Source organism: Artibeus jamaicensis, unplaced genomic scaffold (genome assembly GCF_021234435.1).
Source record: "Artibeus jamaicensis isolate MK-2021 breed Jamaican fruit bat unplaced genomic scaffold, CSHL_Jam_final scaffold_286, whole genome shotgun sequence".
Classification (NCBI taxonomy): Eukaryota; Metazoa; Chordata; class Mammalia; order Chiroptera; family Phyllostomidae; genus Artibeus; species Artibeus jamaicensis.
Genome location: NW_026522034.1, coordinates 3,254,299 through 3,276,764, shown reverse-complemented (window position 1 = coordinate 3,276,764; position 22,466 = coordinate 3,254,299). Strand labels below are relative to the sequence as shown.

The window sequence follows — 22,466 nt, the reverse complement described above, 5'->3', positions numbered from 1 at the left end:
AATACCAGGCTACATTCACAGGAACAACTGGCAAGGAGGATTTGCATGTGATTTGAAAAAGCTTGGCCTGAGGCCCAAGCCAGGCAAACCTCCTGCCCCTGCTCCTCATTCCCCCCACCCTGGGCCAAGTTTCCCACCTTTGCAGGGCAGAGAACCATTTTCTTACTTCCCCCAATGGTTCCCATAAAGAAGTCAGAACAGCATCGACTAGATTTTCCAATCCACAAGGCAGAGCCTGGGGACTTCTGGGTGGCTGGGTCCAGCTCAGAGACGACACCTGGTAGGCAGAGGTGTCTGAGCAGCTCTGAGGGGGAAGCCTCAATGTGTGAGAGGTTTTGTTAGCCCAGGACTCCAGGTAAGAAACAAGGAAGCTTCTGGACCTGCCCAATCCCACCCACCCAAGTGCCCAGAAAATAGTACACACACCCCCACTATTTGGTGACTGGATGACAGAGGGCTTCATCTCATCAGACACTGGTGAAACAGAGGCTCAAGGAGCTGGACTTGAATGAAGGCTTAGAGGACAGCAGAGGGGAGCTGGGACTACCGAGCCTGTTTTCAGGAGCCAGAGAAAAAATACATAGTCACTTAACTGCCAGTGAGCGAAAGTGAGCCTTGTGCCAAAGCACTGTGCCAGCGATTCAGTAGCTCACCTCCACTTAGCATGAGAAGCGCCCTGTGAGTTGGGCCTCTCACTCCCATTTTAGAGATGAGAAAACTGAGGTCGCAGAGCTGGGCAGGGGTGAGGCCAGGACTCTGAGACACTACGAAGATAAAGTGGGTGAGAATGATGCCTCTGCATGAGGCAGGCGCAGCTTCTTGACTTGATGCACCTCCTGGAAGACTGCTGTCCAGGAGGGGACGGGGCTGCAGGGGAGATCAGGCCTGGCCCCGTTTGTTTCTTGAGCTTTTAGCAGCTGTGGATATCAGCTTGGTCATCCAGCCAAGCAGCCTCTGGCGTTTGGATGGCAGGGGCCGCTATGACCATTTGCTGTCTCCTGGTTTCTGGCCTTCCCTAGGGACGCTCAGCCTGGGCATCGGTCCACTCTCCCTGGCTACCTTCCTCAAGCGCCCCCCTCCCCGGCTTTGTGCTGCCTCTGCCCCTTGACCAACCTCCACAAGTCAGTGAGACCCTGCAGCAGTAAGGAAGTGGCATTCACACCAGGCCTAAGTGACCTCAAAGCCCATGCCCTCTCTGCTTGGTCTCCCTGCCCCCAGGTGTCCCCAGAGCTGTTTCCTGTGGGTGCCACCACCAGGCCTCTTTCCCAGCGACTGTCACTTCCACCTCCCACGGTCTGTTTCTGCGGGAGGCTCCTGAAGGGCATGGTGATGACAGGGTCAAAGAGCAGCTCTCAGAGCAGGAGGGCCAGTCCTGCAGGGCGCCCCAGGTGCTGGCAGGGAGGGCAGCTGCTCACATGCAGCTCAGCCTGGGCACCTGCTCTGCAGGAAGTCGAGGGGACTTTGCTGGAAATCTGCCTTTAATCTTGGCTTCCTGTTTTCTGCCCAGGCGGGACTGAGTTTCAAACTATTTCACACCAGCTTCTCTAAACTGTCATCTCAGAGCAAAGAGGCTGGGGGAAGGGAGGAGGTAGGCTGAGGGAGGAGAGGCCCTTTGCTTCCCAGGAGACCCTAGGAGCAAAGCGCACACCCACCCGTAAAGGTGCTTAAGCTCTGGACCTCTAGCCATCAGCGACCATCCCAACTGTGCATTGAGCTAGCGTGGGTGGGTTATTTCATCAAAATGCAGCCCGAAGTCCCGAGCACAGTTCCCCACATCCAGGGCCATCCGGGGCCCTCCAGCCTCTCTTTTCTCCTGTCCCTCACGCCAGACAGGTAGCCTAGCCTGGGAAAGCTAGTGCTTGAGCCTACCTGGCTGGGAGGGGCCTCTCAAATTTCCTCCCAAATCCTAAAGCCCAAGGCCCCTACTCTAATGATCTCCTTTCCAAAAGTCCACTGCGTGAGGCAGCTGGTGCTTTAGGCTTTGGAGGTCCTCAGATTGAAACCCTCGTCCTGGGAGTGGACTCTGGGAAAGTTCTTTCTACTCTGAGCCTCGGCGCTCTGGCCTGTGGAAAGTGGCTCCAAACACTGGCTTGACACCTCCACGTCTCTCACAGGCATCTTCATCTCAGTTTGTCTAGAATCCAGCTCCTGAGCCGTCCTCCCAGCTTGAGCCTCTCCCAGGCCCTCCCAGCTCAGCAAAGAGCACCACCCTTTCCTCCAGAACTCCAGCCACACCTGAGGACCAGCCCAGCTTTCTCCTGTGGCCTCACTCCCCACAAACGGCCCCTCACCAAGAACTGTCACATGGCTCTCCTTTGCCCACCAGAGCCCACTCCCATTACCACTGGTGAGTGTATGCAAAGCATCCTCACTGGTCTCTTGACCTTTACTCAGTCATGTCATTTTCCCCACTTAAAACCCTTCAGTGGCTCCCCATTGCTCATATAATAAAACCCAAACTAGTGTAACAGATTCCACGATCCATAGCGCCCTACAGAATCTGGCCCCTTTCTCTCACATCATTCTCCCCCCCCCCCACCTCCTTGCTGCTCCTGTCATCCCAGCCTGTTGCCCCTCAAGCTTCTCTCTGCCTATTTCTCCTGGCCACTCTCCTCTGTCAAGCACTCAGCAACTTCACGCCAGTGTCTGATTGTTCTGTTTATTGACTTATTCTCTTAGGCCAGACCCATGCTCACTCCTCACTCACTTTTTCATCTCCAGCATCCAGAACAGTACCTAGCACTTAAGAGGTACCCAGTACTTGTTGAATGAGTGAGTGAGTGAATGAATGAATGAATGGGAAGATTAGCAGTTAATTGGCTCTTCCACTACAAGGTAGTTCTGTGGGGCAGGGCCCTTTATTGATTTGTCCCCTGTGCTTGGGGTTCGAAGAAAAAGAATTTATTTCACTCTGCAGCGAAGAGGTGGAGCCAGCATTCAAATGCACGTCTGTTTGACTCCAAAGTTCACATTCCCGGGCCACATAAACCCAGGGGAAAAGTCAAACGCATCTGAGGTTAAGGGAAGATGGGTTGGTAACAAAACTGGGACAAGGGTTAGAGCATCTTCTCCAAATCAACTGCAGTCCCTTCCCATTTTGCCGGCTGACTCAACCAGGGTAGAAGAGATACCAACTTCTCCATTCCAGAAGGCTTTGGAGAGCTGCTGAAAGCATTGCTTTAGGCTGAGAGGTGGCCCCCACTAGCCCCACTTTATCATTCCATCTTGACCTCAGAGGAAAGAAAGGGAAATCAAATGAGCTGAGCACCCTCTCCACCCCCTCACCTTCAGGCCGTTATCTTGTTAAATCTGCACCATCTCTTTATAGAGAGAGGTGTATTTTGAGCAGGATCTTACAGAAAGAGGAAACTAAGCTCAGAGAACTTAAGTAAGTAACCCAAGGTCACACAGATAGTAAATACCCCAGCTGACATTTAACTTTAAGATTTGAAGCCCAAATTCTTGCTTTTCTCCACTACACCCACCATAGTTATCTCTGAGATTTACTAGATATCTTCCCAAAGGGCAGGGGTGTGACTATTACTTCCCTCCTTGCAGGCTGGCCTCTGACTGGGAAGTGGGGGCAGGGGTGCATTGGGTCAAAGGACCAATCGGTGGTTGTTTGAGGAGGCAGCACCCTACTCCTGCTCCTGGCACATAAGAGTCTTTGGTTTCTGCAGAGTCTTTGGTTTCTGCAGCCACACGACGTCCCCAGCTCACTCTCCCACAGGGCCCTCTGCTGTTCACCTCACTCCCTCAGCCCCTCACTAATTGTGAATTTCAATAGTTTGTCAGCACACTTCATCGCCCCCACTGGACAGTGCCCCTCCTCTCTGCCTACCCAACCCTGATCCTTTAGGGCCCAGTCCCTAGGAAGTGACTTGACACCTCCAACCTACACTGGAGTCTCTGGTCTTTCCCCCATCACTGCTCCCCTACAGACACACACACACACACACACACACACACACACACACCCTGCTCCTGTAGCTCAAAGCAGATCACCTCCCCGTTCCTTGTTAACAATGATATACAATAACAGGCAATATTGAGGGCCGACCATGTGTCAGCCATAGCACACTAAGCATTTTAAATGTATTTACTCATTTCCTGCCCCACATAATTTTAAGAAATTGATGCTATTATCTGCCCCCCCCCCCCATTTTACCAAATGAGGATCTAAGGCACAGGGAGGTTAAGTAACTTTTCCAAAGTCACACGCTATTGGCAACTTCTTCATTGCCTCCAGGCTGAAAACAAAGTCTGAGCAAGTCCCACAAGGTTCTTTGAATCTTTCTACTCTTTGTGGCTTCCAGGACCCCAGTTCCCAACACTCCTGTATCCACACTGCACAGAGCCTCCACACTGAGCTATTTACAGTTCCCAAAGCCACCAAGCTCCCTCATTGCTCTCTTCCTTTGTCCATGCCTTTCCCTCTGCCTGGAGTCCCAGCTCCATGAAGTCTCCCCATTAGCCTTTCCCCCTCTTCTGCCTCTTACCACCTCTCCACTTCCAGTAATTATTTCTTTGCGCTTGTCTGTTGACCAGTTTTACTACTAAGAACTTTTTGACAGCCGTGAAATGGTCCCACTAGCAAATAAATGCTTACTGCTATGACTGAGGCCCACTCTCCATAACCAGATCAGAGAAAGGGAGCCCAGGTTCAGCCTAAATCGCTTCCACATCAGGGGAGCTGCGCCCAGAGGTGGCGGAAGGGGCTCCACGGCAGGCTCATCGGCCCTCTGCTAGGGACCTTTGGGAGCCCTCACCCGCAGGCTCGCAGATGGGGGCAAGGCGTGGGCGCAGACACACCCCCACATACACTGCCCCCGGCGCCCAGTAGGGGGCGCCGCCCCGCCGGCTCACGCCCCGCCGGCCCACGCCCCGCCGCTCGCCCGGCAGGCCCCCTCGCGCAGGCGCGCTGCCGCGGGCGGAGGATCCGGGCCGCGCTTCCTCTAGTCAGGCCTGCGAGCTTCCTCCCAGCGGAGCCCGGGGCGAGCCGAGCTTGGCCGCTGCCGCCGAGCCCCCCGCCGCCTTCCCGCTCCCGTCCCACCCCGTACCCTGCCCGGGGTCCTGCTGGGGTGGGGTTCCGGCGGGGCGACCGCCCGGCCGCCCCGCTGTCGTGGCCGTCCCGCGGCCAGTAGTTCCTCCGCCCCAGCCAGCCTGTGGCCGCCGGAGCCTTCGCGGCGTGGAGCGCGGGGAGCCCCCGCAGCTCCCGACTCAGCGTCCGGGGAGGCCCCCCGGTAGCCGGCGCGACGTTCCAAAATCGAACCTTGGTGGCGGCGTTCGGAAGCGGAACTCTGCCGGGGCCGCGCCGGCTACATTGTTTCCTCCCCCTATTCCCTCCCGCCCCCTTTCCCCACGCCTTTCTTCCCTCCCCGACCCCCGGCCGCGCGGCTGGACCCCTGCCTCCATCGAGCCATCCCTCCTTCCTCTCTCTTCGCACCTATACCTCTTTGTACCGCACGCCCCGGGGACCTCTGCTCCCCTCCCCTCTCTCCTGGCCGCACGGACCGTCCCGCAGGCCGCTGATGCTGCCCGCAGCGAGCTGGCTCGGCCCACAGTTTCCCGAGAGAGGTAAGTGCCTGGCTAGCCTAGCGGGGGGCCGTCCGAGTGCTTCCCGGTGGTAACGGGTAGAGGTTTCCAATTCCGCTTCAGTGCTTCTGTTGCAGCTGCCATCGCTTCCATTCCCATCCCCCGCCTCCCTTTCCCCCTTATTCCTGGGTTCGAATTCTCCCGGGAGTCTGTCAGCTCGCCTGGGAGGGGAGTGCAGGAGGGAGATCCTGCCCTGTGAATTCCTGAGACTTGTCTCAGGCCACCCCGAGTCTGTCCCTCTCTTTCCTCTGTATGGGGGCTGGCCGGAGCCCGGCAGGAGGGTCAGCCTGGGCCAGGGCCCTGGAGAAAGGGCAGTATGCTATTCCCTGTCCAGGGCCTCCTTGCAGGTTCCTGGCCTGCCTGGTTCTGACCCCTCCTCTCTTCCACTGAGGCCCTGCCAGCTCTAGGAAGCCCAGGGCCCAGAGGTCGAGCCAGTCACCGTGGGCCTTCCAGAAGACCAGAGCTAGGCCAAGAGACCTCTGGCCCTTGGGTGGGGACACTGGGCAGGGCCCCTTTCCTAGGTGGAGGTAACACTGGGCATTAGGACCATGTCCTCACCTCCTGACAGTCTGGTCTGACCATTCTAGGCTTCTCTGGGCCCAGACTGGCTGTCAGGAAGGGGCGTGTCCAGCCATCAGATTCTTGGAGCTTAACTAGGGGCTCACCTTCTCTCCCATTTTATAGGCCAGGGAACTGAGGCTTGAAGGGGGAAGTAGCTACCCCAGGCCTCTGGTAGAATTTTATCTTTTATCTTTCCATCCCCCACTCTTCATGTGCAGGGCTTCTGTAGATGGAGGGCAGTGAGGCAGGCACCTTCACCCACCAGGGACACGGGCTCCCAGGCTGGTCCATGGGACCTTGTTAAGTGAGCATTTTTTCCCTTCAGAGAGCTGGGAAGGAGGGAGAGGACTTCCGGCCCCAGCTGTGCTGGCTGTGGGTTCAGAAAGCATTTGTACTCCTTCTGGTACCTGAGACTGGGTGCCACTAATGGGGACCTGGTGAAGGTATGGGGGCACCCATCTAGTGTGGCCCCAGAGCTGAGCTGAAACAGCCTGATGGTCAGTCCAGACGCAGCCCTCCCATACCTTGTCCCTGCTGGCCCAGGAGGAGCCAAGATCAGAATGTGAATGGGATCTGATGGTGAAGGTGAGGGCCCTGTTTCCACAGGGAGCGCCCTACAGCCTTGGCAGAGGAGTGGTGTCAGGAGTGCCCAGGAGCCTGTTTCAGACGCCCCACACCATGGGGTTCTGGTGTTTTTCTTGGTGGGACCTCAGCAGGAACAGGGCAAAGGCAGCAAGAAGGAGACTGGGAGTGTGGCGGGCATCTCTGGCTCCCAAAAGGGTGGGAGGTTCCCTGGAGGATGCTGAGCCATGTCTGGGGCCCTGCTCAGATCTCTGTCCTTGATTTAAAGTGTTTTTTTTGTTTTTGTTGGTTTTTTTTTCTGGAAATCCAGACCTGGTGGGCCTATGAGGCTCCCCTCACCCATCCCTAACTTCCTTTCCAGCCTGAGGTGCTGGGGCTGAGGCCTGACATGGGTAGGTGCTTTCACACCGACCGTGACCTGTACTCGTGCAGCCAGGGCCCTGTGGCCTTCATAGAAAAGGGTCTGGCTCGAGGCAGGCATGTGTTCAGGGATGTGTTTTTTACCTGGTGAGAGGTCCCTTCCTCCCTCTCAGAAGTGGCTCCTTTTCTCTCTGCATTGGGTTGGGGGCAAGGAAGGGCCAGAAAATGGTCCCCAGGGTCACTGCAGGGGACACCAGGCCCCAAGAGGTTGAGCCACTGTGGAGTAGCTCACAGTACAGGCAGTGGCTGTGGCCCAGAGCCTACGGTGGGACTCAGCTGCTCCAGCAAGCCGCCAGGTGGCTTGATTGGGCACAACGGCCTGGGTCCAGTCCTGGGCTGTAGTTTTTGAGGAATTTCAAAGCCTTGACACATAGTCCCCAAAGAACAGAGTAGTTTGCTGTGAGAAAGACACGGCAGGGAGAGACCCTAACGTGTCTGTGGAGCTGCCGCGTAACGGAAAGGCCTCGCTGTGGTAAATGATGTCCCGACACTAGAGCCAGAGCTGTGGGTATGTGGGGCCCAGGAAAGCAGATCTGAGTTCGTTACAAGGAAACTATGTATGTATTAGTTTCTTAATTTAGAAAGTAAGAAATCAGCACTACAGGAAATTTAGAAAACAAAATAAAAGTCACCCGCTGTTTCTTTACAGGCACAGTGACGGTAGCATTTTGGAGTTCCCTGCCAGTCTTTCCGGGGTTTTCTGTTTTTCCCTCCCCATTGTTGCTGTAGTTGTTTGAATGCACGCGCCATGACACCTTGGTCCATTTAACACTGTGTCTGTGGGCATTTTTTCATGTTGCTGTGTGGTCTGTGTAACTTTGACTCTAAAAAGTTATAGGATTTTCCAAATAGCTGCCACAGCAAGCGAACCCAGGCCTTCTTACTAAGCATGTGCACTGTCGTTGCCCACCTGTTGCTGTGGTGGCAGTAGTTACAGACCAGCAAAGCAACCAGGCATGTGAAGTGAGCGGACACTTTGGCACCCAGGTGAGGTTGGTTCCAGGCCCAGCCCATTCCTTTTAGGCCTGGGTGGACTGGCCTTGTACAAGTCACCCTCTGTGCCTAAGTGCTTTAATGCACATACCACAATGGTGGTACCTGCTTCAGAGGGGAGTATGCAGACAGTGCGAAGTAGCTAAGGTGCTGGAAAGTGCCTGGCACAGTCCCCAGCTTCCATGCGCCCTCTGTCAGGAAGGGTTGACTCTGGATGGAATGCCCACCACAGGCTGCGTCAGCATGTGGGGAGGACGCCTGGGGCAGGTTCAGCTGGTGGCGCTCCCAGCCAAGGCCTGATCTCTGCCAAGGGGTGGGGGGCTCTTGAAACACTCTGGCCATTACCCTCTCCTTCCTGCTTTCCCCTCCCCATCACCCTATGATTGGCCAGCCCAGATCATGGGTCTGGCTCTGGGAAGATGGGCTAAGTGGTTGGTTTCTGGAACCTGAACCTACCCATTTTCTCTTCTTCCAGCATCAGAACTGAATAGACAGGCCTCTTCTCTGAGAGCCCAGCTGCCTCCTGTCCCCCAGCTTCAGCTACTTCCTAGGCCAGCCCTTGCATTTCCCCAGTGAGGAGAGAGGCCTACTTTCCCTGGGAAAACTGAGACTTGGGCAGGGAACCCAGACGTTCTGAGCCCCAACCCAGGGACAGACATGCCAACCTCATCATCCTACTCTTTCCCAGGGGCTGGGACAGGGAAGGATTTTAGAGCCACCCCTCCCACCCCCCACCCCCCCCATGGGGCGTTGGAAGGGAACATAGATGGTTCACAAATCTCTGGGGAAGTCTCGTGTGTTTGAGCCTTCCTCTTTGGCAGGTGTTCCCAGGTCTAACCTGAGTGTGTATTGATGTGATGTTGCTCACTTCCTCTTGTTCTGCTTCTGTGGAGACCAGAGCATTGGGAGTGCCCTTCTGGGACCACCCTGTGGACAGTAGGAGGAAACCAGTCTCACCTCGTTAGTCTCAGGCTTAGAAGACCATTGCCCCAAATGACCCCAGGGTGGCCCAGAACTAACCTAGGGACAGGGTCCTCCCCAAGGTGGCCCATTCGTGCAGAGGTCCCTATGCATGTGACCTTGGCAGACTCTGGCTGCCAGACTTCTGCCTCTGGAGTGTCTCTCTTCTCCCTGGTCTTGGTGCAAGGGAAGTGGGTATCACAACTGCCCTCTTGTCCCACAGTCTGCGCTGGGATGAGGTCACAGGGCGGGGTCCTCTCCAAGTTGCCGGGCCAGCCTGCGTAAGCCCTTGCAGTGTTTTTCAGTCCCCTCTCCTTGGTTGGGCAGGATGGGCGGAGGAGCAGGCCACCCCTCAGACCAGGCAGGGAGCACTGCCTCCCATCCTCCCATCCTCCCCTCCTCTGGGTCCCTTCATCCAAGCGCTAGAAATAGAACCTGCTAAGTAATGATTAAAGTCAAATTCAGACCTAAAAATAAAGAGCTGTTGAAGGGAGATCCAGTGTGCTCCCTGTGTGGCTGGGGGGTGGGCGGCAGGGAGCAAGGCCAGGCTGGCTTCCGAGGTCCAGCCCCTGCCTCCTGGGAGAGACCAAAGCCCGCGGGGTGTCAGGACTTCCACCAACTGTGGGGTCTCTGTGGAGCAGGATGCAGCCTACACCAAACGGACGGACTGGCAGGACCAGGGAGAAAATCCCATTCTTCCCTGAGGAAACTGAGACCCAAGGGAGGGATCTGTCCAGCTACTGGCTGGGAGCTCCTCTGGGCAGGCCCCCAGGGCCCTGAGGGCCAGATGCAGCCCATCTCCTTTCTGCCTGCTCAGTTTCTCTTCCTGGTTTTGAGGTACTGTGATGAGAGCAGCTTCTGATCGTACATGAGCTGTGTACGCCTTGGTGGGGCTGGGCCTCTAACCGCAGCTTCCCTCCGCCTTCCCCAACCCCCACCCTCGTGGTCTGGGCCCAGAGGTGCAGGAGCAAGCAGAAGAGAGGCTGCCTTCCTGCTCCGCAGTTGGAACCCTTGTGGGTGGGTGAAAACCTGGGTGACATTCTGATGCCAGCTTACCTGGTTCTTACCCAGACCCAGGAATTTGCGACTTGTGCTGTCTACTCGTCAGGGACACTGGAGGGGAGAATGAAAAAGGAGCCCTGCGAGCTCCCCTGCTGGCCAGTAGAAGAGACCAGACTCAGAGAGGAGTCAATTAGGGGAGGCCTGTGGTTCCGACTTCCTGGCAGCGCTGGTAGGAGCTCAGAAGCTGGGGATCTGCGTAGGCTGCGACAGCAGAAGGCTTCCTGGAGGGGAAGGGCCATGAAAATCAAGAAAACATTTGCAGAAGAGGCAGGGTTGGGACAGAGGTCCTTGCTTGGAGCTTCCACCCTCCCGAGGGCTCTGACTTCTCTAGTTGCAGTGTGGCTCTAGACAAACTTTTGGCCACTGCGTTTGTGGCAAAGTATGGCAGACAAGCAGGGAGTGGGCACAGATGTGACTTATGCTTCCCACCACAGGAGGGCCAAGCTCTGGGCAGACCTCCCCTCAGTGTCCCTCCTCATCTGTCTGTCCTTTTTCAGGGTGTCAATCTGTCCTGCCCAAGAAAAGGTTTGGGGTTTTTTCCCTGACCAAACTCAGACAGATCTGAGCTCAACTCCCTGCCCTTACCCCTTGGAAGTTGGGTGACTGCTCAGGACCTGGTTCCTCCTCAGTCAGACGCTGATCAGCGGTAAAATCTCACGGGGCTTTGGGAGGATTAAGTAACTAACTCAGGGCGGGTCAGTAGGCTCTAATTCTGCTCTTTCATTTTCACGGCCCTCCTGCCTAGGGAGGCCACTGGCCCCTGTCCCTCAGGTGGATAGCAGGGCGGCGAGTCCTGTGTGAGGCTGTCACACTTTCCCTTCTGAGCTGCGCCTTCTCACCGTCCCGTTTTGGGACAGGGAGACCAGGGATCGGGGGCCAAAGTTCTAGACTGCTCATGTGCATCTGGGCCTCAGTCTCCCCTCCCGTAATGTGGCTAGGAGACTTCAGGTGAGGGACAGGGACACTCCATGATTTTTAAGGGTTCCCTGAAGGTCATTACTAGGAGGCTGTATGTAAATATAGGCAAATAAAGATGCAAACACCACAGCTTTTGCTCAGGCAGGGAAGGGGCAGACTGAGGAAGGCCCTGGGGAGGCCCCAGTCCCTGCTGCCCAGTGCATGTAGGTAATTAGGACCCTGAGTGGTAATTAGAAACCTTTCTGGGCCGGGAGTATCAGCCTCCAGTTGCAGGGGGCTGGGGGAGGGGACTCCCACTGGCCTCCTCTCACTCCCAGACCTCTAGATGAGACTTCCAGTCCCACTAAGCCAGCCACTGGGGGCAGAAAAAAACCAGTGAGTTGCTGTAATTTTATTTTTTTAACATTCCAGCTGTTAAACTGGCACATCCCCTTAGGGCAGGGGTGCTGAAGGCTGAGGGAGCTCGGAGGGGTGGGGGTCGAGCAGCACACACCAGAGCAGAAGTGGGTCGTCCTTCCCACCCTTCCCTGATCCCCAGGGAAGTTTAGGCTTCAGGGTCTTGTGCCCAATTCTGCTGTCCAACCCCAAGACATCTGTGCAATGAGGTTGCTGGGGCTCCAGAACCTTTCGCCCCCATAGCGTGGTGTGTGGCCAGGGGCACCCCAGTGTCCACAGCCTGGGTGTCCTTTGCAGAACCACAGGTGGGGCTGATTTCACTGCTGCCAAACCAGCCCAACTGCCAGCAGCGCCCCGCCCTTCTCAGGTGCACTGCCCTTTCGGAGAGGCGCGCCCAAGTCAGAAGTTCGGTTCTGCTTATATCTGTCCTGTGACTTGTCAGAAACCTCTGAGCTGACTTCAAAGACTGTGCACCCCACCCCGAGCCTTCTTCAGCCTTAATTAACTCCCTCTGTGCTACGGTTTGGACTCTTGGCCTGACCTGATCTGGCACACCACCCCCTTCTGTTCGCTTCCATCTAAAATCCTCCCAGTTCCAGCTCCCCTCCCCTTCTTCCTGAAAGCCTTCCTAGGCTGCCCCTGTCTGTCCTGTCTGTCGAGGCACTGAGCACGCCTAGCCATGGTTGTTCATCAGGAGGATGGGAATGGGTCTGCATTTTGTTGGGGCATTGAGTAGAGTTCTTGGGGCCCCAAGGACGGGACTTCCTGGGCCCTTTACTCCTCCAACCCACCAGGCCTGGGGCTGGGTACGTGGGGATGCTCCTGAAAAACTGGCGCAAAGAATGAGGGGCAAGGTGGACCTGCCCATTGCTTCCTGTGGCCGCCCATGCCCCACCCGCCAGACTCTAGCTGGGTCCTGTGCAGAACCAGTGTCTGGGGGCCATGGCCCTCAGTTCCCCCGGGTCTCTTGTGCACTTCCCCTTTCAGTGAGTATTTTTAGCTGGGTATAAACAGTTACCAGAGGCTCCCATGCCCCATTAGGCAGTGGAGTTTTGGTGAGGGGGAAGGGCAGGAGCCCTTTGACCTACCCTGGCCCTCAGCACATGCTTGGCTGTGGGGGTCTAAAACTGTCCCCAGGGCAGGGAAATGGCAGCCCAGGAGTTTCTGGGCTCTGATCCCCACCAGCCTGGACTCCCAAGAAAGGCCTGCCTGAGGCTGCGGCCACTGACCTCAGTACTTGGGCACAATGCCCAGTCTGTTCCCGGGACCCTAGCACAAGGACTGCTGGGAGCAGGGTTTGGGGCAGGAAGTCCCTGTCCCTTAGTCCTATGGGGGTGGGGTGACAGCTGCTGTCCTCTGGGGTTAAATATAGTACCATCGGTTATGGGACTTCAGTGTGTTGCAGCCAGCCTAGCTTCTCCCTTTCCCTTGTTGATTCATTCATTCATTCATTCAGCACTCTGGGCCCAGCCCATGCTGGGGTGTGAGTCAGCCCCCAGCTTTTCCCCTGAGAGTAGCTGCCAGGCCATGATCAGCGGAGTTCTTCCTACTGCAGCCCAGGGATGTGTGAGAGGCGTGGAGGCCCAGAGCAGCCAGCACAGCTGGGGGCATGGGAAGCTCCTGGCAGAAGTGGCTTTCAAAAAGCTATTTTCAGTCTTACTTTTAGGGGGAAGGTAATACATGCGTGAGGTTAAAAAAAGTTAAGGACAAAATTAGCAAATACACAGTGAACGGGAAGTTTCCCTTGAATTTAATACTCTCTCCCCCTCCCCATCTCTCTCTCCCTTCCCATTTAATACTCTCTCTCCCTTTCCACCTCAAAAGCAGCCTCTCTTAATCAGTTTCCTCTGTCTTTCGAAGATAATCTGCATATCTGAGTTTAGGGAGGAATTGCGTATCACCTTGAAAAACACAACCTGTAATATGCCATGGACAGGGTCCCTCTTCTGGCTCTTTCTTACTTTTGAGTATTTCAAACCTAGCAAAAAGCTGAAATAGTATTATAATGAATACCCATACATCCTTTACCCAGATTCACCAGTTCTAAACATTTTGCCACATTTGCTTTGCCTCTTCTTTCTTTCATAGACATAGACATGTGTGTATATGTTTCTTTTGTTTCATTTTTTTACTGATATATTTGAGTGTTAGTTACAGGTATCATACCTTTTACTCCCAAGTATTTTAACATGGATCTCTTCATAATCCCAGTACTGTGGTCACACTTAATATTATATAACATTTCTGCCCTGGCTGGTGTGGCTCAGTGGACTGAGTGCTGACCTGCAAACCAAAGGGTCGCCAGTTCAATTCCCAGTCAGGGCACATGCCTGGGTTGCAGGCCAGTTCCCAGCAGGGGGATGCACGAGAGGCAACCATACATTGATATTTCTCTCCCTCTCTCCTTCCCTTCCCCTCTAAAGATAAATGAATAAAATCTTAAAAAATAAAATAAAATCTTAAAAGAGAAAAATTTAAAAAATATATAACATTTCCATTTCCCCAATTGTCCCCAAATGATTTTTGTAGCTATTTGTTCCTCTGATCCAGAATCCAGTTCAGTCACCCACTGAATCTTATTGTCATATTTCTTTTTTTCCAACTTTATTGACATGTAATGTTATAAATTTAATGTGTAAAATATAATGATTTGATATGTGTATATAGTGCAGAAAGTCACCACCATGTGGCTAGTTAACACATGCTTTACCTCACATAATTACCATCTTGCTCTCGTGTTTCTTCTGTGTCTTATTTAATCTAGAGCGTTCCCCAGCCTTTGTTTGTTACGTCCTGTATCACACCAACGTTCAGAGTCAGGCTGGGTGTCTGGGCTCTGTCTGACTGCATCTCCCAGACGAGTCGGGCAGCAGCGCCGCGGAGCCCTACGCTGGAGCCCGGTCCTCCGCCGGGTGGCACGGCAGGAGGCCCTTGCAGCTTCTCTCCATAGCTGCCGATGCTCCATTTGACCATTTGGTTAACAGGGCATCTGGGGCTTGGAAGCTGTTTCCCACTGCTTTTCCCTCAATGACTGGTGCTGGCTTTCGCCATTTCTTCTTACTCTGTCATGAGGGGTACCGTGTATCAGCAACTAGAGATCAGCTGGAGGATGTTGTTCCCTTTTAGGGATATTTCATCATTTATTTACTTGGCCCTTGTTAATGGACATAAAGATTGTCTCCTAGTCTCTGGCTACTACAAAAGTCCTGCATGGATTGTCCCGCTGCATATTGTAGGCAGACATCCAACCGTAGGGTTTCCTCCGCTGCACCCTAAAGGCTGAGCAGGGGGAAGGGAGCGGGAAGAAAATGCCAAGGCAGGACATGGGAGCAGCAGGTGGAAACCAGGTGTAGCCGAGGTGCCGGAGAGCCAGCAAGTCCCAGAGCAGCCCTGGAGCTTCGGGGTTCTCACCAGCCCACTGTACTGATGGGGGTGGCACTGGGTCCCCCAGTTGCAGACGGGAGAGCAAAGGGAAGTTTGTTCCTCCCTGTCCAGGCCCAGGCCCTCAAGGAAGCACACTCAGGTTCCTGTTGCCTGGGCTTGCCCCTTCCTCTGAGCATCACTGGCTCCTCTCTCCTCCCCTGCATGCTCTCCCCGGGGCCACGTGGTCCTGGCACGGTGCGGGCAGGGGGGCAGGGAGGCACGGAGATGGCTGACATCCGAGGGCTCACACATCAGAGGGCCAGGATGGTCTCTTGGGATGTGACTTTAGGCAAGGCCACCTTGCCTCTTGGCTTTGCTCTGGGTCCCTGCCTCTGAAGTGGGGTGGCGTCTCTCAGTTGTAAGAGGACTTCATGAGCCTCAGTGTGACAAAGACAGGGCCTGGCACAGAATGAGTGCTCAGAAAACGGGGCCTGTTATTATTTTTATTATTATCATCAAGTCAGGGGGGAGGCGGCAGCAGCTGCAGGCTGGGAAAGGAGTGTTTGCAAACTGACAGCCGGGAGGGTGACTAATGGTGCCGCAGCCTCCAAGCCCCTTCTGCAGTGGCTTGTTTGTGGGGAGGAGGGGAACCACGGGATGTGGAGAGCAAGCAGAGCCCCTACTCAGAAGGGCTGAAGGTTGGGGGCCTCAATTCAAGGTCTGGGCTGTCGCCCTAAGTAGGTCTGTGACTTCATGCAAGTCGTTCAACCTTGAGAGCCTCAGTTTCTGCTTCTGTAAAATGGGGGTGAGGAGCTCACAGCTCCCACAGTACGAACCCTGAGAGCCCAGGGGTGGTTTCTGTCGTCCAGGTGGCTCGTGCATGTGGGGGTGGGGCATGGGAATGAGGGCCATCCTCCTCGGGCTTCAGTCTTCTGACAAACGGCAAAGGTTAAGGGACTGGCCTTTGGGGAGGGAAGAGAGCCTTATGCCAGACACTTCCAAGTCTAGGGCTTCATTCCACTCCTCCCACAGCCTGCCTGCAGGGGACTCCTGTCCCTGCCTTTCAGGGTGAGGGACTGAGTCACTCACCCGAGTTGCACACTCAACAGAACCAGGTCTGCCTGACTCTGAAACCAGGAGTGAGGCCTGGAAGTGGTGGTGGTTCTGCTGCCGAGGCCCCAGGCCCCGTGACCCTCGGAAGTAAACTCTGGTTCCCCACATTGGCGTTTGAAGCCTCTACACTTGGCAAGGTCTGTGCCAGGCCAAGCTCAGGGAATTGCCACAGACTGACCCCACCCCCTGACTGGGCTCAGACAGTCTCCCAGCCAACAGGCAGAAGCTCCCCTCCTGCTCCTTCCAGTCACCGCCTCCGCCCAAGGACATTCACCATCCTGCACCATAGATTAGGCCCGATTTTCAACTTTATCCAAAAGGCATGTGCTTGTCCGTGTCTGGCTTCTTGGTTAACATGACATGTAGAAGTTTACTGGTGTTGTTTCATAGCTGTCGCTCACTGATCCTCACTGCGGTACAGGGCTCCAAGTCTGTGAATGCACCACTGTGTATCCCTCTGACTCTTGGGAGGCATCTGGGCAGCTCCCGGACTGAGGTTTATTGCAGACCTTGCTGCAAAGGCTGCCCTTGTGCCAGCCTCATGGCCTGTTTTCTCCTAGGTGTGTACCCTGAAGTAGTGTGACCAGGCCACGGGGTTGGTGTGCCTTGGCTGTAGAGATACTGCCTGGGCAAGTTTTTATAGACAAAGAGACCCACAGAGGACAGGTGACTTTTCCCAAGTCGCCTGCACCTTCCCCAGGTTCACAGGCCTGGCCTGGGCCCTCTTCCCCCCAGACCAGTCACCTAGCACTGGGCTTGGGGCTGGTGGCTGTTCTGTCAGTCTGTGAGGCCCCTCTGTTCCTGAGAGTCCTTGGCCCTCCGCTCCTGCCTCCTCCCTGCTTCAGTGCCCTCAGCCTGTGGAGACTGGGGGTGGGCGGGGGCTGCCCTCACCCCGGGCCCAGCTCAGGCTTTTTGGGTGCCTGTTTAGTTAGATTGCTGTGGGGAGGGGGTGAGATTTCACTAACCTGGAGGGAGCCATCTCTGCACATCTGTCCCAATCTTCCTTTTTCTCCCCACAGCTCTCATGGTACCAAGTGACAGGTCAGCCTTCCTGTGACACGGGGACGCTAGACCTTCTGAGAAGATGTCAGCAATACAGGTACCATAGGGGCAGTGTCTAGAGCAGTTGAGCACCCCCCCTACCCCAGTGGGGGTGCCGAGCAGAAAAGAGGGCTCAGATCAGTTTGCTCCCATTTTCCTAGCCCTTTACCCCAGGCCTGGTTTTCAACAAAGTAGAATGCCAGGGTGCACAGTCACACACAGGGACCTAAGGGTGGGTGGTCTGGGGCACAGGTGGAATGTCAGCTGGGAGGAACCCAGAGTTCCCGAGCTCCTGTGGGAGGCGGTGCCTCACCCGGCTCAGAGAGGCCAGCCGAGAGCTGTGACCACGAGGGTTTGTGGGCAGGTGGGTGCTGCACCGCCCACCTGTAGCCTGTCCTGCAGGCCACCTGGCCATCCGGTACAGAGTGCATTGCCAAGTACAACTTCCATGGCACAGCGGAGCAGGACCTTCCCTTCTGCAAGGGGGATGTGCTCACCATTGTGGCCGTCACCAAGGTAATCAGGGAGTTCATGCGTCCACCCACCCTCTCCCACCTCTGGGCATTGCCCCTGGGTCCTGGTTCCCTGCAGGGGAGGGTGGGCCTGAGAATGAACATGTCGGCTGCCCTCTCCCCAGGACCCCAACTGGTACAAAGCCAAGAACAAGGTGGGCCGTGAGGGCATCATCCCAGCCAACTATGTCCAAAAACGGGAGGGCGTGAAAGCAGGAACCAAACTTAGCCTCATGCCGTGAGTACCACTGAGGGGGCTTCTTGTGCAGCCTGGGGAGGAGGGAGGATGGAGAGCCCTGATTCCCCCAGAAGAGAGTCCGGGAAATGGGGAGGCCGCAGAAAAGGGCTGGAATGTCCCGAGGGCTTCTTGAGACAAGGGAAGGGCATGGGCGCTGGACCTCAAAGGGAGCGGATGGGTCCAGGACTGAAGAGAGTAGGGTGGGAACGGAGGGAGGCCTTTCAGAAAGTGGAGGCTGGCAGATGCAGGGTGAACCTGGCGGGGGCACTGGACTCCGTACCTTTGGGCCGTCGTGACCCTGGCCTGGCGTCCCCCAGCTGGTTCCATGGCAAGATCACACGGGAGCAGGCAGAACGGCTTCTGTGCCCGCCAGAGACAGGCTTGTTCCTCGTGCGGGAGAGCACCAACTACCCAGGTGACTACACGCTGTGCGTGAGCTGTGACGGCAAGGTGGAGCACTACCGCATCATGTACCACGCCAGCAAGCTCAGCATCGACGAGGAGGTGTACTTCGAGAACCTCATGCAGCTGGTGGAGGTGAGCTGCTGCACCCACCGCTTCTGGCTCTTTGACCTCAGGACCGTCATGCAAACTCAGTGGCACCTGCTATGTGCCAGGGTGGGCCTCTGATCCCACAGTACCACCACAGGGAGGGTGGCACTGTCCCCATTTCATAAGCAGGGAAATGACAGTTCAGAGCAGTTAAGAGACTTGCCTGAGATCACACAGCTATAAATTGGAGGTGCCAGGCCTTGAATCTGAGCCTATCTGACCCTGGAACCACTTCTTTCCTGCCACTTGGGGAGCTACATGGCCAAGTGTGTGTGTATCAGAATGCCCTCATAGAGCTACACCTCAATGGTCAGGGTTTCCCTGGGCTCGTGCACCTGTGATAATGTGTCCACAAGTCCCCGCAGCTCCTGAGGCTGGTCTGCCAGCCCTGGCCAGGCCACACCTGTAGCCCAGGCAGCCTCCCAGATACCTCCTGAATTCACTCTTATCTCCTTCCTTCTGTCGGTCTGGCTTAGCCTCTGGCAGGGGAGGGTCCTGGGCATGCCTGGCTACAGGCCACTGTCTGGATTGAGTCAGTGCTTGCCCTCTGCCTGGGAATGCTGGTGAGGACCTGAGTGGTAGCAGCAATGGAGAATCTGTCCAACACTTGGGTGTGGAGTGGCATGGGCAATGAATGGGCCATCTGTTGAAGTCTGGGGCCTCGGTAACCCAGGCCCTGCCAGAAATGGGGATCCCTGCCCTGCCAAATCAAGTCCTGGCTGGGGGGGTGGGGGTGGGATGAGCTTCTGCCGCCCTCTAGTGGTCAGACCAGGGTGGTGCATGTGAACGGCTGGTGATCTGCTCCGTCCTCCTGCAGCACTACACCTCGGATGCGGATGGACTCTGCACACGGCTAATCAAGCCAAAGGTCATGGAGGGCACAGTGGCAGCCCAGGATGAGTTCTTCCGCAGTGAGTGCCACCCCCACCCCTGTCCTCACTTGCCTACTCACCTCTTGCTACCCAGGCTTCTTGGCACTGCGCTATCCCAGAGGCTCTGGGGACCTCCAGGGAACCCCACACATTATAGTCCAGTCAGCCTCTGTAAACTCTGCTCCAGCATCTCCAACTCTCACTGGACCCCCTTTTCTTTCACCAGGCGGCTGGGCACTGAATATGAAGGACCTGAAGCTGCTGCAGACCCTTGGGAAGGGGGAGTTTGGAGGTGAGCAGGAAGGTCTGGGAGCCCTTCGAGGGACCAGAGGACTGGGGGCGTCTGGGAACAACCACCCACTCTCTCCCCACAGACGTGATGCTAGGTGACTACCGAGGGAACAAAGTCGCCGTCAAGTGTATTAAGAATGACGCCACTGCCCAGGCCTTCCTGGCTGAGGCTTCAGTCATGACGTGAGTTGGGCAGGGGGTGGGTGGGAAGGTTGCCCCTCACAGGGAGGGGATGCGGAGGCTTGGTGGGCTCTGATCACTTTGTCTTGCCCCAGGCAACTTCGGCACAGCAACCTGGTACAGCTGCTGGGTGTGATCGTGGAAGAGAAGGGCGGGCTCTACATTGTCACGGAATATATGGCCAAGGTGTGCGGCCCCAGACTGCGCCCTTGGGCCCTGCTGTCACTCCCCCCCCCCAGCTTTGAAGTCCCCAGGGCTCCGCTTTTGTCCCAGCTCATCATTTATTCACCGTGGCCTTGGACAAGTTGTATCACCTCTCTAAACCTGTTTCCTTGGCTGTGAAATGGAGATACTAACCAAGTCGACCTCAGAGATTGATGAGAATTAAGAGATAATGCATAAAAATGGCTGAGTGGTGTCCGGGATATAGACCCTAGTATTCCTGCTGAGTCCTCCCATGATCCTCTCCGTTCCTCACACCCCCTTGGTGTGTCACCCTTCACCCAGCCCCAGGTCCACTGCTCCCAAGGGCTGGAGGGCAAGTCTGACCTGTGGGCCGTGGTCTGTCTGTCCTGTCCCAGGGGAGCCTGGTGGACTATCTTCGATCACGGGGTCGGTCGGTGCTGGGCGGAGACTGTCTCCTCAAGTTCTCACTGTGAGTGCAGCAGCCCCTGGGGAAGGGCTCCCCACCTGGCCCTGGGAGGCCGAATCTGAGGGGGCGTGTGGCTGGCCCTTCCCCAGAGACGTCTGCGAGGCTATGGAATACCTGGAGGGCAACAACTTTGTGCACCGGGACCTGGCTGCCCGAAACGTGCTGGTGTCTGAGGACAACGTGGCCAAGGTCAGCGACTTTGGCCTCACCAAGGAGGCCTCCAGCACCCAGGACACAGGCAAGCTGCCAGTCAAGTGGACAGCCCCTGAGGCCCTGAGAGAGAAGGTGGGTGGGCCTCCCCCGTGTTCTGAGCAGTGGTGGACAAGGGTCCTGGGTTACCCACCCCCAGATTCCCAGCGTCTGACCCAGCTTTTCCCTTCTCCATGGTAGAAATTCTCCACCAAGTCTGACGTATGGAGTTTTGGAATTCTTCTCTGGGAAATCTACTCCTTCGGGCGAGTGCCTTATCCAAGAATTGTGAGTGTGGGCGCTGGGTCGGAGCACGGCTGGGGCTGTGGGAGGGGCGGGCGGGGGGGAAGGGCCTCCCTGGGACCTGCCTCCCTGGTCTGAGGCCTGGACGTCGCAGGCTTGCCCTCAGGACCTTCCTGACCTGAGTCTGAGGCAGAGCTGAAGGGGATCCCCCAAGGGGGATGTTGAGTAGGGGTCCCCTCCTGGGTCAGGCCCTGCACAGACTCATACCAGCCATCTGCCCTCAGCCCCTGAAGGATGTCGTCCCTCGGGTGGAGAAGGGCTACAAGATGGACGCCCCCGACGGCTGCCCGCCGGCCGTCTACGAGGTGATGAAGAACTGCTGGCAGCTGGATGCCGCCTCGAGGCCCTCCTTCCTGCAGCTGCGGGAGCAGCTCCAGCACATCAAAGCCCGAGAGCTGCACCTGTGATGGCCAAGCACCCAGGTCATGGGCCTTGGGTGCCGAACTTGGAGAGACGGGCCTCGTGCCCCCACCCAGTGGGCCCCGGCCTGAACTGAGCCCGGTGGGCCTCTTTCCTCTGTCCCAGCCTGTGCCCCCTCCGGCCCGTCTGGGGACCCCACCTAGGCCTGGCAGCTTCTCTCAAGGACCCACCTGTGGGGCTCAGGGAGCCCCCACTGAAAGGCCGAGAAGCGAGGAGGCTGAGGAGCCGGAGGCAGACAGACAGCCCCACCACGGTCAGGCCTCCCCTGGCCTCCTGCCTCTCACTTTCCTAGAGTTTTATTCCTTTCCTTTTTTGAGGGTTTTTTTCCCATGTGCTTATTTTTTATTATTTTTCAAGATAAGAAGAAAGAAAGTACCCAGAAAATGGGCATTTTACAAGAAGTACGAATCTTATTTTTCCTGTCCTCCCCATGAGGGTTGGGGAAACCAGGCCCCTGTCCAGGGACCCTTTGCCTGGCCTCGTTCCGTGTTCCGTGTCCCGTGTCTCCTCGGTCGCCCCATGTTTGCGCTTGACCACGTTGCACTGTTTGCATGCGCCCGAGGCAGATGTCTGTCAGGGGCTTGGAGCTCGTGTGTGCTGCCACCACCTGCCTTGTGAGATGGAATCATAATAAACCACTCCATGAGGACACTGCGGCCCGGCCTCGGCACTTCCTCCGCCGAGCCCGCCTGCCTCCCATCCCCCACCCCTGTGCCATCTTGTCCATCCCCCTGTCTCTGTGAGTGGGGCTGTGCTTGCCCTGTGAGTGGAGCGGGGTGGGGAGCACGGCCGGGAGAGGTGGCCGCCGCTTTGTGTCAGCTGCACCAGCAAGTGTCCTGTGTCTGCCGTGGGAGCTCTTTCCACCCGCCCTCCCCCACCATTCTGTGCTGGTCCGGCCTTGGCCCAGGCACCACCCGGGTGCTAGGGCCCTGTCCGCAGGATAATGCCCAGGCTCCCGGCCGCCTCTCCTACTGTGTGTCGTTCAAGCCAGCAGCACAAGGAGGATGGAAGCCAAGGAAGGGGTGGGGGAAATCCAGGCCTGATGCGACCGATGGAGACGGGTAGGAGGCAGGAGGTGAAGTAAATGTCTCAAGAGAAGATAACCCTGGAGGGAGAGGGGAGGGAGGCTCTAAGCTGTTGGTGGTTCTGACCGCTCACCTGCGACGTAAGAGCACTGCCCTCCCCCACCCTGCCTCAGTCCCAGTCCTGTGCCTGAGAATGCGAACAAGGGCATCTCGGTGGTGCAGGTGGAG

General features: G+C 56.4%; 1 protein-coding gene across 2 annotated transcripts; it reads left to right on the top strand.

The window, feature by feature from the left end:
* Positions 1-4,934: 4,934 nt before the first annotated feature.
* Positions 4,935-21,864, top strand: CSK (C-terminal Src kinase). 2 transcript variants are annotated; one of them, XM_053656832.1, is made up of 13 exons: positions 4,935-5,577; positions 16,983-17,062; positions 17,395-17,520; positions 17,642-17,754; positions 18,072-18,291; positions 19,124-19,217; positions 19,405-19,470; positions 19,553-19,652; positions 19,745-19,835; positions 20,231-20,304; positions 20,391-20,586; positions 20,692-20,778; positions 21,018-21,864. In XM_053656832.1, exons 2-13 carry the CDS (start codon positions 17,048-17,050, stop codon positions 21,198-21,200), a joined length of 1,365 nt encoding a protein of 454 aa, XP_053512807.1. In that variant the 5' UTR covers positions 4,935-5,577; positions 16,983-17,047; the 3' UTR covers positions 21,201-21,864. The 2 variants fall into 2 exon arrangements, with proteins under 2 accessions (XP_053512807.1, XP_053512808.1); XM_053656833.1 differs by having other exon boundaries at positions 4,936-5,577; positions 17,407-17,520.
* The last annotated feature ends 602 nt before the right edge of the window (positions 21,865-22,466 follow it).